Source organism: Perognathus longimembris, chromosome 9 (genome assembly GCF_023159225.1).
Source record: "Perognathus longimembris pacificus isolate PPM17 chromosome 9, ASM2315922v1, whole genome shotgun sequence".
NCBI lineage: Eukaryota > Metazoa > Chordata > Mammalia > Rodentia > Heteromyidae > Perognathus > Perognathus longimembris.
The window spans coordinates 11,252,466-11,266,100 of NC_063169.1; the positions used below are offsets into that span (position 1 = coordinate 11,252,466).

General features: G+C 41.0%; 2 protein-coding genes across 2 annotated transcripts in view; one reads left to right on the plus strand and one right to left on the minus strand.

The window, feature by feature from the left end:
* Positions 1–8,845, minus strand: part of Cep57l1 (centrosomal protein 57 like 1) — a 36,649-nt gene extending 27,804 nt beyond the window's left edge. The window contains exon 1 of the mRNA XM_048353726.1: positions 8,819–8,845. The gene's annotated coding sequence lies outside the window, so the exon portion shown is untranslated. The remainder of the gene's footprint in view (positions 1–8,818) is intronic.
* Positions 8,846–9,228: 383 nt separating this feature from the next.
* Sesn1 (sestrin 1) overlaps positions 9,229–13,635 on the plus strand; it is a 90,767-nt gene continuing 86,360 nt past the window's right edge. The window contains exons 1-2 of the mRNA XM_048353722.1: positions 9,229–9,692; positions 9,846–10,507. Of these exons, the coding sequence (XP_048209679.1) occupies positions 10,229–10,507 (279 nt within the window). The 5' untranslated portion in view covers positions 9,229–9,692; positions 9,846–10,228. The remainder of the gene's footprint in view (positions 9,693–9,845; positions 10,508–13,635) is intronic.

Here is a 13,635-nt window from a genome sequence, read left to right on the forward strand (position 1 = left end):
TCAAGCACATCATCCAAAAAAGCTCCTTGAGTAATCCTCTGTTTAAGAGAGAAAAATCATTGCTGAGAGTTCCCTAATTCAAATGTATGATTTGAAAATAAATCAGCTGTAGGGACAGCAACTGCTAGCTTTGCCTATTGGTAGTCGTGGGCGTAGGTCCTCAGACTTCTTCACATACTATAGCCCTAATCAAGAGCAACTGATAAGAGAAATTTTAATTTCATCCCTGCCACTCCCTGCTCAGGAAAGCTGGGTCTTACCCCACAAGGAAAGTTAAGCACAGGTACTTTCTAAGATACAGAAAGTAAACTAATGATGCCCACAGTCTTATCTGTAAATTAAAATTTCTTTCATATATCTATAAGAGAATATTGCTAACCATAATAATACTGTTTCTACATGGATTTGTGGAAAATCTCTGAATGTCTATGTGTCAAGCTCAACCTACTCAGTAATTTCTTAGAATAAAATATATTAGGATAACTTCTATTCTACATAATTAAGGTATTTTTAAAGTGGCCCACAAACCCATTATACAGAAAGGCCTATCAACAAAGAAAAAGGCTGTGGGAAGTGCCATTGATAGAGCACAAGTGTGAGGCCCCGAGTTCAAATTCTAGGATGACCAAAAAGAGAGAGACAGGGAAAGAGAGAAAGAGAGTTTTATACCTATAGAAAAAAAAAACAGCACAAAAGGGCACAAACTGAGCCAGGCATTGGTGGCTCACGCTTGTAATCCTGGCCACGCAGGAGGGTGAGATCTGAGGATCGCAGTTTGAAGTTAGCTTGGGCAGAAAAGTCCCTGTGAGATACATCTCCAATTAACTGCCCCCAAACCGGAAGGTGCTGTAGCTCAAGTGAAAGAGCGCGAGCCTTGAGTACAAAGCTCAGGGACAATGCTGGATGTGAGGGCGATCTGGCTGCGACACCTGTCACCCCATTGATTGATCGCCAGGGTTGATTCCGCTGATCTGGCTGGCTTGGGCGGGAGTCCCCTTCCTCCCTGGCCGCTCCACGCGCGCTGGTGGAAGGGTACCACCATCCCCAATAGAGGAGGACTGGTCTTCGGTCAAGGGTATACTAGCTGCGCTCCCCTGCTAGAACCTCCAAACAAGCTCTCAAGGACAATGCCCCACAACCCCCCCAAAAAGGAAAAAAAACAAGGCACAAAATGAACAGTAAAAAATTCTCTATTCCCGTATTGCTGATTCTAAGCTACACCCACAGCTTTCTTATTTCTGAAGATAACCACCATCAACAGGTTTTAAGAGCAGAAAAAAAAAAAACCCATAGTTATTTATATAGCAAAGAACTTTTCTTTTGGCATCTTTTTTGTCATTTACATCAATCAGCAGGCAATGCAGGAAAAGGCTCATCAGATTCTTCTTGGGTAGAGCACTGCTGATTCTAACCATTAGGTCATTAATAGCTTTGGGCTGTTACTACTCTTGAATTTGGTATTGATGGACTAATTACATACTTCCTTCTTCATTTCTACAGATTTGGGGCAGGACTGGATCTGTCCATACAATTTATTAAGGAATATGATGTAATGGGAAAGGGCTCTGGGTTGAACCAGAAGATATGAGTTCTTTCCTGTTTCTGACATTTACATAGTATTGTAATCTTAGTTAATAGTGTTCTTGCTCTGAGCTCTGAAAATATAAAGTATTATTTAATACACAGTGGCAGAGTAGCAACAATAGTAAACTATCCTTTTATAAGTCCTTGAAAATATTATTTCTTCCTCTTTGTACTAATTTAATTTCCTTCCCCCCCCCCCCCCCCCAAGTCCTGGGGCTTGGACTCAGGGCCTGAGCACTGTCCCTGGCTTCTTTTTGCTCAAGACCAGCACTCTGCCACTTGAGCCACAGCGCCACCTCTGGCCGTTTCTGTATACGCAGTGCTGGGGAATTGAACCCAGGGCTTCATGTATATGAGGCAAGCACTCTTGCCACTAGGCCATATCCCCAGCCCCCTAATTTAACTTCTGGTATGTCTATTTCCCTAATTATTCTGGATGGTCACATTTCCAACTCCCTAAAAAAGCAATGCAATCCATTTAAAATTATATGTGTGTATGTATATACATATATATACTAAACATCATTTTCTTGACACTAAATTATTCCTGTATGTTATTTACATCTCCCCAAATGATATATTTATGTAGCATTTTGTTCTTATAATGTATTTTCATGTTTCCATTCAATCTTATGAACAAATGCACTTGTAGTTTATATTATTTTATATGGCATTATAATGTCATGGTTTGGGGGCAGATTCTGCAGCAAGAGTCCTGCAGTTTTTAAAGCTTTTCTCTATAAGATGAAAAATACAATATTACCTACCTCTTTAGAATTATATATACATATTACATATACATGTATATATGCTATATATATACATATACACACATACACATATTAATAGAACTTGGTACACAAAAACCAATGAAATTTACCTTGTTATTAGAGGTTAACATCTTTGATCTGAAATACTTCAAAAGTTTTGATGCTCAAAATAAGTTTTAGATTTTGGAGTTTTGAATTAGGAATGTGCAATTGGTAGTCTATGCACATATTCCCAGATGTTGGAAAATGAAATCTGAAATGCATGTAGTCCCAAACCCTTCAGCTAAGGAATATCCAAGCTATATTGAAATATAAAAATCTTTACATTTTAGATATATTCACTTTAGATATATTCATTTTAGATATAATCAGTTTTAGATATAATTCATTTTAGATATAAATCCAAGGCATGTCTAATAACACTGAGAAACCACAAAAATTAAAAATCCTTTTGGATTAAATTAAATCCACTACTCAATATATTACAACATCCTGTCTCTAACATGTAATACACAAGTAGTATATGAGACAACTTTTCACAAAATAGAATGCTCAGTTCTCCCACAATATTCAGCTTCCTTTGCTAATAAGCGGAGTTTTTGTGCACAATGCCTTCTCTAGGCCCAGCCCTTTTAAAGTAATAGTTCTATTGAAAAATCCATCTCATTATTAAGTAAAAGGAATATGTCCTTATCATTTGGATCATAGAAGAGTAACAGCAGTTTCTGAATTATTCTGTGAAAAACAAAGATACAACTTTGTCATAACATGGCTCTCCTTGGTAATGAGAGTTCCAAACTGATAATTCCAATTCTTATAGCAAGCTGCAGTATCTTAACTACACTGACTTTTGACCCATATGTGTGAAGTAAACAACTGCTGTGAAGGCTGAAGTAATCTATTGATGGACAGAGATGTTGACAGGCTTATCTGTAAAGAGACACCACTAAGCACTCACTTATTTTTTTTCCAACCTAGACTTGTAGGCACAGCTGTTACGGTCTTAATAGGAGGAATAACATATGTTGTTGCATAGCACAGAGGGCAAAAGGACACCACCTCATTTTCCTGCCCAGCTGAGATGGAAGCTTAAGTTGAGCAAAACACTTCGAAGGCACTACCAAAACCTTTATTACTTCTCAGCGTTACAGATCTTCACTGGTTTCCAATATGTCTGATGCTGAAAATGCTGAGGGGTTCCAATGTATCTCAACAGTCAAAGTAGAAAAGGAATAGAAAAGACTGAAAATGGTGCATAGTAGCAATCCTGTGTAATCAATCCCTGCACTTAAAAGGCTGAAGAGGATCACTTAAATCTAAGAGTTCAATTCAAGTCCAGTCTGGACAATTGCTATACAACAATCAGTAGCTTTTTTTATATCAAAATTGAACAGTCTGAGAAAGAGATTAGGAAAACCATCCCATTCACTAAAGCCTGCAAGTAAATAGCTTGGAACAAATTTAACTAAATAGAAGACATATACAACAAAAAATATAATAACTTAAGAAACTGAAGAAACCAAAAAGATGGAAAGAAGCGGGGAGCCAATGGCTCATGCCTGTAATCCTAGCTACTTAGGAGGCTGAGAGATGAGGATGACAGTTCAAAGCTAGCCCATGCAGGAAAATCCATGAGACTCTTATTTCCAATTAACCACCAGAAAGCCAGAAGGGGCATTGTGGCTCAAGTAGAGCACTAGCCTTCTACTGAAGAGCTCAGGGACAGCGCCCAGGCCAAGAGTTCAAGCCTCATGACTGACATAAAAGTTTTAACAACCTTAAAAGTTTATTAAATCAAAATTACTTTTAACACATTACCAAAGTCATTTTTTTTAACACAGAAGGGAAGAGACAACATGAACATGTGACTTGCTTAAGGTAACGTATCTATTAAAAAAAAACAAACCAAAAAAACCAGACACAGAATTCAAACTTAGGTCTCCAGGTGCTACATGAAGTATCCTTCCTACTATATTGCTTTCCATAAAGAAGTAATCCTTATCTTTGGCCTCCATTTTTTTTGTAATTAACAGATATATTTTTCTAATGATTTGCTTAAGCCAAAATTAAACTAAGTTTTATATTTCCTAAGGGGATATACTGATAGCAGGTGGGCCAACTAATCTATAGTTGCTCACAGCAATCAGATGCTAGCTTAAGTTTAGCACTTCTTCATGGTACAAACAGGCCTACTGAAGAGATCACAACTGAGAAAAACATGAAGTACTTTTAAAAAATGATACTTTTCTATTTTCTCCTAAAAACAAAACAAAATAAAAAACAACAAAACAAGGGGCTGGGAATGTGGCTGAACAGTAGAGTGCTTGCCTAGCATGCATGAAGCCCTGGGTTTGATTCCTCAGTACCACATAAATAGAAAAGGCCCGAAGTGGTGCTGTGGCTCAAGTGGCAGAGGGCTAGCCTGGAGCAAAAAAAGAAGCTAAAGAACAGTGCTCAGGCCCTGAGTTCAAGCCCAAGGACTGGCAAAAAAAAATACTGAAAAATTTTAAGTTATAACTTTTATGAATCCACCATTTGTCATTAATGTAACATTATTTTAATGTAGCTATTAATTATAGTTAGTGGGTGCTATCTTAGTGTAGTGCTTTAACAGTTGTATTTTTAGCAATATCTGAACACATTTACCCTTCCTTTATAGCTCTTTAAAAGTAACATGATGGGGCTGGGGATATGGCCTAGTGGCAAGAGTGCTTGCCTTGTATACATGAGGCCCTGGGTTCAATTCCCCAGCACCACATATGCAGAAAATGGCCAGAAGTGGTGCTGTGGCTTAAGTGGCAGAGTGCTAGCCTTGAGCAAAAAGAAGCCAGGGACAGGGCTCAGGCCCTGAGTCCAAGCCCCAGGACTGGCCAAAAAAACAAAACAAAACAAAACAAAAATAAAAGTAACATGATGTCTTATTATCCACTTGATTAGTAGGCATTCAATAAGCATGTTATTCTTAGTTCAATTAACTCAACAGTAATATATAAAACAAGATAAATTTCAGACTAATAGTTAATCTTTACTACTGTACTGTATTTCACATGTAACATCTCTAAAATTCACCTTTAATCTATAAACTTTAAACTACATTTGGAACTATTTTTCCCCCTTCAGGTATACAAAATAATGCTCCAATCTATAACTGACTTCTTAGGCTCAGTGAATGAATTATTTCATAAACATAAATCAAGAACATTTTTCTCATACTATTAGATAAACAGAATAATGTGAGGTATTGACCATCAATTACTGTAACTACATAAAGATGTGGAGGAAGTACCCCTTATAGTTGGCTCTCTGCCCCTCACATTAGCCTGTTAGAGCTGGAACTGTATTTTATTCATCTTTGTTTCTTTTCTGGACTACCAGGGGTTCAACAAAGATGAACTAAAAGAATCAGTGCATAAAAATAAATGAATCTAAGAACACAGCTAGGAGGGAGGGCAATGAAGACTATAAAGAAAATAAGGAAGACAAACTGGTCTAAAGAAATGAAAATTGTTAGCTGCCGCTGGTTCGTGCCTGTAATTCTAGCTACCCAGAAGGCTGAGATCCAGAAGATCACAGATCAAACACAGCCTGGACAGAAAAGTCTGAGAGACTTCAATCTCCAAAGTAAGCACCAAAATTCTGGACTAGATGCGTGGCTTAAATAGTAGAGCACCAGCCAAGTATGTCCAAGTATGCAAGCTGAGCAAACATAAAGTCAGTATCAGGGTAGCAAAATGCAGACAGACAGACAGACAGATATTTAAAGCTAAGCATGGTGGTAACATGCCTACCTAGTACTTGGCAGGCTGAGGCATGGATTCCAAGTTTGAGGCAAACCTGGCATCAATGAAACCCTATTCTCAAGGGGGGAAAAAGGATATTCACAAAATAGAAACTGCAGAAATGAGAAGGACAATGCCAATTTTGTAAGATGTTTGTGAAAAAGAACAAGGAGACAAGGGCTGCTATCCTAGTAACTTAAATTTACTATACACGTTAACAATTAAAACAGTGGCACTATGAAACTATAAGACCTTGGTACAACTGCATCATCATCATCATGGTACTTACTGGACTAAAATAAGAAAATGAAACCTATAAAAGATAAATGGGATCTAGAAATAGACTCCTCTAAATGTGGGGAAACTAGTTATAAAAAAGAGGACATTTTCATGATGATACAATTTGTTATTCACATTTGTGCCAGGGTAACATGCTATCTACATAGTGAAAAGTAAACATATGTACCTACTCCATGCCAAACACAAAAATACATCCCAGTTAAGACTCAAGACCCACATCTGAACCAGTAATCCTCAACTATTTTAGAAGAAAATATGGAGTGCTTCACACTGAGTAAGAAGAGATTTCTTAAATAAGATGATATACAAATCAAAATATTAAGACAAGTGTGACACAAGTGAAACAAGCCTATAAGCCCTGAACCTTGGAGGGTGAGGCGGAAGGATCATTGTGGAGATAGTATCTCCCTTCAGGAACCTTAGAAATACCTAGGACTGGTGGAACATGGAGGCAAGCCAAACAGTGCAAAATAACCTACATAAAATAGAAATAAAAGCCAAGCTCCCCTGATTGCTCCCAAATGCATAAAAATAACCAATTCTCCCTCTCTCCCTCTCCCTCTCCCTTTCTCTCCCTCTCTCTCTCCTCTATTTCTCTCCCTTTCCCTTCCCCCTAATCCTTTGGCTGAAGAGAAGCCCTCCACCTAGATGATTAAGATGCTAATTGCTGAGGCTGGAAGTATAGCTCTCCAAGTGGTAGGAGGCCAGCCTTAAAAGCTCAAGGCCCTGGGTTCTAGGCTCCAGTACACCGCCAAAAATAAAGATTAAATTTTTTTTTTAAAAAGAATGCTAACTGCGGAATGATCTTTCTTTAGGACCCATAAAATTTGGTGACTCCAGTAATGCCTTCTTTCAGTTCTGCACTAAATTGCTTTAGTTGTAGCAAAAACAAATTAAAAACATGATTTAATTTGCAGAAAAGAGAAGTGTTTGAAACTTCACGAGCTCACTCTAGGAGATTGTAGTCACTCCTTACATATCATGGACTAAGAAAGACAGGGAAGAAGTGCCTAGGAAAGCCACACACACAGACTTAGCCATGCTGGTACTTTTTGCCCACTACCTCAAGACCCTTTTACTCCTCAGAAAGCCTTTTGGACCCTTGTGTCCCCTCAAGCTTTGAGGCAAAAATGGCTCCTCTATCTCAATACTGTAGGCTCTAGAATAAACTTATATTCCTTCCTACAGACACTCATCTTTCTAATATCGGTACTTCATTGGCAAACATGGGCATTTGATTCTGATAATAGACTTGAACCTTTCCCTTCACCAACCTGACATTCTTCACTTTGCTTTCCTGTTTGTTTCATTTCATTTACATATACAGCTTACATATTTATTTACTATTTCTATCTAGAATTTAAGCTCTATAAAGGGAATCTACTGTACTGAATGCTGTATCTTTGTAAAATTGTAAGATTTCAGTGCCTATAGAGAGAGACTATATAAGGGCTGGAGCTGAAATCTGAATATTTGGGCATTGCTGTTTTGGTCCTCACTTTCTGTGCGATGAGCTTCTCATACTAGACTATGAGCTCCTAGATATCCTAAAAAAAACCAACCAGTATTGTATCTTTAAGCATTGATTTTTTTTTTAAAAAGGAGATAGGATTTTATCTTTTTCACTGTTGTATACACTTAATGGCCAGGAAGTTTAGAAATACATCTGTTTTGCAATGTTGAGCAATTAAAATCTAATCTGGTGTTTGGGGTGATCAATACATTGTAAGAATGTGTGGAAATGTAATAATGAAATCCCCTCCACAAGTAGTGTAAACTACAAAAAAATAAAATTACCAGTCCAGTCCATTGACAGCCTTTCAAACTCCAGTTTTCTCAAAAGTGCCTTAAAAACAATGTTTAAATAAATCAGTTCCGTGTTCATCAATAACTGGGGAGATTTTTAATAGGATTCTTAAAGCTTGCCAGAATTCATATTTAGTAGCAGTGGGAGTTCTTTTCTGTTTCAGACACAACTGATTTGGCAATTTGGGGTTATGGTTTCCCGTTTGAGATTATATCTGGCAGAACAAACAAACATCCCTATGCAGAGGCAAACAAAGGTGCAAAGATCGAGACCAGGGTCCACAGGATGGGAGGGCAGCAGAGGCAGTAGCAGCGTGGAGCACAGGTTGCTAAGCATCCCTGTCGTCGGGCCTCACTTAGGCCGCTCCAAGGCACCCACGGGATCGCTGCTCCCAAACCCTCACCTCACCGCGACCCTGGGCGGGGCGCCTGCGCTAGCGGGTCCTTCCCACACCGGTAAGTGGGAGAAGTCACTATGCTAAAAGAAGTAACCTTGGGCAGCTTCAAAACCTCAGAGAAAACGGTGGGAGGAAAACTCCTACCAAGACGCGAGGTCACAGCCGAACCTGCAAAGCTTACCCGGCAGAAGCTCTCAGTCAACCCCTTCCTCCCAAACCGCCGGGAGCTACAGGCAACGTCGCGGTGGCCTCTGGGGGTTGTAGTTTCTGTCGCAAACAGAATGCGCCGGCCACACGAAAACTACGTTTCCCAGAGGCCAATGCGAAGCCAATGCCTTCTCAAATCTGGGGTTTGGAATAAAGACGCTGTCCTGGCTTCTTATGCCATTCTTACATATAAAGTAAGTTTCCCCTAAGGATTCCGTCCTACCCTTTTCTTGCTGTGTCTGTCTCGTGTGCCGGTATCTCATTTCCTACACCCGGCCAACGATTCCAAAACACGCAAACGACAGGAGGCGCATGCGCCCTGCCGGCAGCTGCACATGCGCAACAGCTAGCAGGGTGGGTTGGCGACCGTGCGCGCGGACTTAGGGTCCGGAGGTATCCTGTCGGAGGGCGGGGCGTTTTCCCATGGCTTTGCTTCGACGGGGAAGCAGACACGGGGCCAGGGGCGGCCCCGGTTTTGTGCCGGGCGGAGAAAGGGGAGGGGCTGGGGGGGGTGAGGACCCCATCTCCCCTCCCTGCTCCCGCCCTCTGGGCCGATCCCCACCGATGGGGCTGGACGAAGGGGCGGGCTCTGCGCCTCAGGCCCCCGCGGCGCCGACAGCTCCGCGGCCCAGCCGGACGCCCGAGGACGGCCCGGCCCGCCGGTGCCCTCTGCTCCGGCGGCAGTGGGCGAGCGCACGCAGGTGGAAGGAGCGGCGTCCTCCTCCGGGTCAGGAGTCCGCGGGGTTGAGGAGTCTCTCCTTCGTCGCCGCCCGCCGGAGACCGTGACTGGAGCGCCCGGGCGTCGGGCCGCCGCGGCCGGAGGCCAGCATTGGGCGAATCCGAGGCGGGTAACGGAGGCGCGGGGAGGAGCCGAGGGGGGCGGAGTCGAAGAGGAGGAGGGGTGGGAACGCTCGGGAGGACTCGGCGGCTGCACCGACCAAAGCGGGGGGGGAAGAAAAAAAAACCACCCGAATGGCTGGAGAGCGTTCAACAGTGAGCAGGCCTTTGGGGCAGAGCTCAGATTTGACAGCTCCACAACGTGAGGATATCCGCTGACCCCCGCGGGACGGAAAACCCTTCCCGGTGCCTCCCCGTCCAGCAAAGCCCGCGCTGGAAGAGTGCAACTTTCCCAACTTTTTTTTTTTTTCTTTTTCTCCAACCTCGGCGTTCTCGTCGGGGAGGGTCCTGCAGTTCGGTTGAAAGCACCCATTGAAAAGACACTAGTGGGTACCAATGCCACGCGCACGTGGGTGCTCCTGACGGCTTGATCTCCCCGACTTCTTTCGCACATTTCTCATTGTAAAACAACAACAAAATTGCGAAGTGCTTTTGCGGGCATGCAGAAAGGTAACTGAAGGCTGTAGAGGAAAAGCTCCCGGTTGTCATGGCTGAAGGGGAAAATGAAGTGAGGTGGGATGGATTGTGCAGCCGAGATTCAACGACTAGAGAAGCGGCACTGGAACACATTAGACAGATCGTCTTGAGGAAAACCGAGTATCTTCGTTCGCTGAAAGAGGCAACTTTCAGTCCATCCGACGGGCTTTCAAACGCTGTTTCTTTGGATGGGTTGAACAAGCTTCTTGCTCATCTGCTTATGCTTTCTAAGAGGTGTCCCTTTAAAGATGTAAGAGAGAAAAGCGAGTTTATTCTGAAGAGCGTCCAGGTAAGGACGAGTATTTTAACCACAGTGAAAATTTACTTGCAATTATTTACATGGTTTTCGCTTCTAGTAGGCTTTAATATATTCACTTAATGTGAATTCTTACTATGAATTCACCTTACATTGGGTTTCTATAAAACATTGATTTGATTTTATTTTTTGGCCAAAATGGAACAAGATAAACCAAACAGTATTTTCAATAGAAATACACAGGAATTGATTTTCTAGAATTTCAGGCAAAAAACCTGCATTGCTAGGAGAAAAATCTTTGGAAGCTATAGTTAATTGTAAGTCATATCTTTTATGTTTCTTTTTACTTGTTGCGAAGAGTAGCCAGTGTGCTTTTCACTTGTTACAGTGTTCTGTAGAACTGTTTCCCATTTAAAGCCTCTCAAATGCTAAATGACTTTAAATGTTTCCCTGTCAGTAAGTTATTGGCCAAACAGTTTTCTCTTGCTTTTTAAAACAAAAAGCCAGGATTTGTCCTACAAATGTAACCTTTTCCTACCCCAAGGACTGTATATCCTTTCCTACCCAAAGAACTATACATGCTGTTCCACCCCAAGAACTATATAAAATAATAAAAGCTTAACTTATAAACAAACTAAATATCTTCAGGTTGAAAACAGGCTCTCATAAGCTGGTTGAATGCTTTGATGTTAAATTCCTCCACCAGCTTTTTCTGAGTTTGCCTAAATTGTCTCTCTCTTTCTCTCTTTTTAACAGGCATGCCCATTTAAATTTCAGGTGCAGAAAATTAAAAATATTACAATTCCCTCATTCGATCTATAATCACTTTATCCTGTTTTATTAGGCTATTTTAGAAGACTGTTCATAGATATGTTCAGTGACACTATGCTTACCAATCCATAAGTGAATCAACATGTTATGTAGGAGAACAACTTAAAACTTATCACTAAATTGTATATATATACTTATATATTTATGGGTATATATACATGCTAAGGTTGACTGCTTTTCTTTTCTTTTTTAAGGTTGTGGGGCTTGAACTCAAGGCCTGGGCTGACCCTGAGTTCTTTTTTGCTTAAGGCTAGACCTCCACCACTTTGAGCCACAGTACCACTTCCAGTTTTTGAGTGGTTAATTGGACAAAAAAGTCTCACAGGTACTTTTCTGCTCAGGCTGGCTTCAAACTTGGATCCCAGATCTCAGCCTCGTGAATAGCTAGGATTATGGGCATGAGCCACTGGCGTCTGGCCTGTTTTTCTTTTCTTTCTTTCTTTCTTTTTTTTTTTTTCCCTCAACCTAGCACTCTGCCACTTGAGCCATGCCACTTCTGGCCGTTTTCTGTATATGTGGTGCTGGGGAATTGAACCCAGGGCTTCATGTATATGAGGCAAGCACTCTTGCCACTAGGCTAAATCCCCAGCACTGGCCGGTTTTTTTCTATACTGGCCAAAGTATAAAGCAATAGAAAAACAATCATATACTTTTTTGTTTGTTTGTTTGTTTTTGCCAGTCCTGGGCCTTGGACTCGGACTGAGCACTGTCCCTGGCTTCTTTTTGCTCAAGGCTAGCACTCTACCTCTTGAGCCACAGCACCACTTCTGGCTTTTTCTATATATGTGGTACTGAGAAATCGAACCTAGGGCTTCATGTATATGAAGCGAGCACTTTACCACTAGGCCATATTCCCAGCCCCAAAACAATCATATACTTAAAATGAGGACTCCTAAGATCTTAAGATTTTTCTTTTCACAAACATTTTGGAAATAATTATTACAATTCAATCAGCAAGTAATTTCCTAGATTTTGAAATTTTACCCAGGCTTCTCTCTCTCTCCCTCTCCCTCTCTCTCTCTCTCTCTTTCTCTTTCTCTCTCTCTCAATTTCTTTCTTTCTTTCTTTGTCAGTCCTGGGGCTTGAATTCAGGGCCTGAGCACTGTCCCTGGCTTCTTTTTGCTCAAGGCTAGCACTCTACCACTTGAGCCACAGCACCACTTCCGGCCTTTTCTGTTTATGTGGTGCTAATGAATGGAACCCAGGACTTTATTCACTCATCCACATTCCCACGGAGGCTTTTGTTGTTGTTTTGTTTTGATGTCCCTTCCCTTGCTATTATACCTCCCTTTGGCTTTTTCTTGACCTTTCAGTTTTCTGCTTATTTATATAAGAATAAGAAGCTAGATAACCAATTTTGTTAAGAGTTACATTGAAAATAAAAGTAATCAGACTCGAGTCAGTTTCTGTATCAATGGATGACGATATAAATGGTAAGTAAATGGGCAGACTTGGTACATAATCTCTTTTATTAATATGCTGCCATAATTTTGAGCAAGTCACTTGAGTTTCCTTTGCTTTGATTTTCACATCTATAAAATGCGCATAAGCTGTTGTGAAACTCAAGATGTAGAGTGCCCCAGCATGTAGTAGATCCTCCATTCTCCTTTCACAAGGGAAAGGGACTATGTGAAGTATTTGTTAAGGCTTACTCATCTGGCAAAAAGATTCAATCATTTCCTTATCCATAGTCTAATACATTTTCATTTGCACACCTATTGTACTCTGTTTCTGCTACTGTTATAAGAGACATATTGCTTATATTCTGCTATCATGTTTCTGTGTCTGTATAGCCCAGGTGGGTTATAAATTCTCAAAAGTATTGGTTGGAACCTGGAAGCCATTAATCAGTATTCAGTTAATTTGTATTTTCCTTCTCTGTGTTTCTCATCAGTTTCAGTAGATAACGTTTTCATTTTAAGGAGTTTCTATCCCTACATCATCCATTTATGTGCACATTCTCACAACATGTGTTTAGTGGACTCCTGGTGAATGTCATACTAAGAATTGAGTACCAGTACTAGCAATTTTGACTACTGAAAAGAGAACATAAAGACATCCAAATAAAACATTTACGAGGCAAGCTCTCTTCCACCAGGCCATATTCCCAGCCCCAAAGATTTACTTTTAAATAAGGAAAACTGGGCTGGGGATATGGCCTAGTGGCAAGAGTGCTTGCCTTGTATACATGAAGCCCTGGGTTCAATTCCCCAGCACCACATATACAGAAAACGGCCAGAAGTGGCACTGTGGCTCAAGTGGCAGAGTGCTAGCCTTGAGCCAAAAAAAAAAAAAAAAGCCAGGGACAGTTGCTCAGGCCCTGAGTCCAA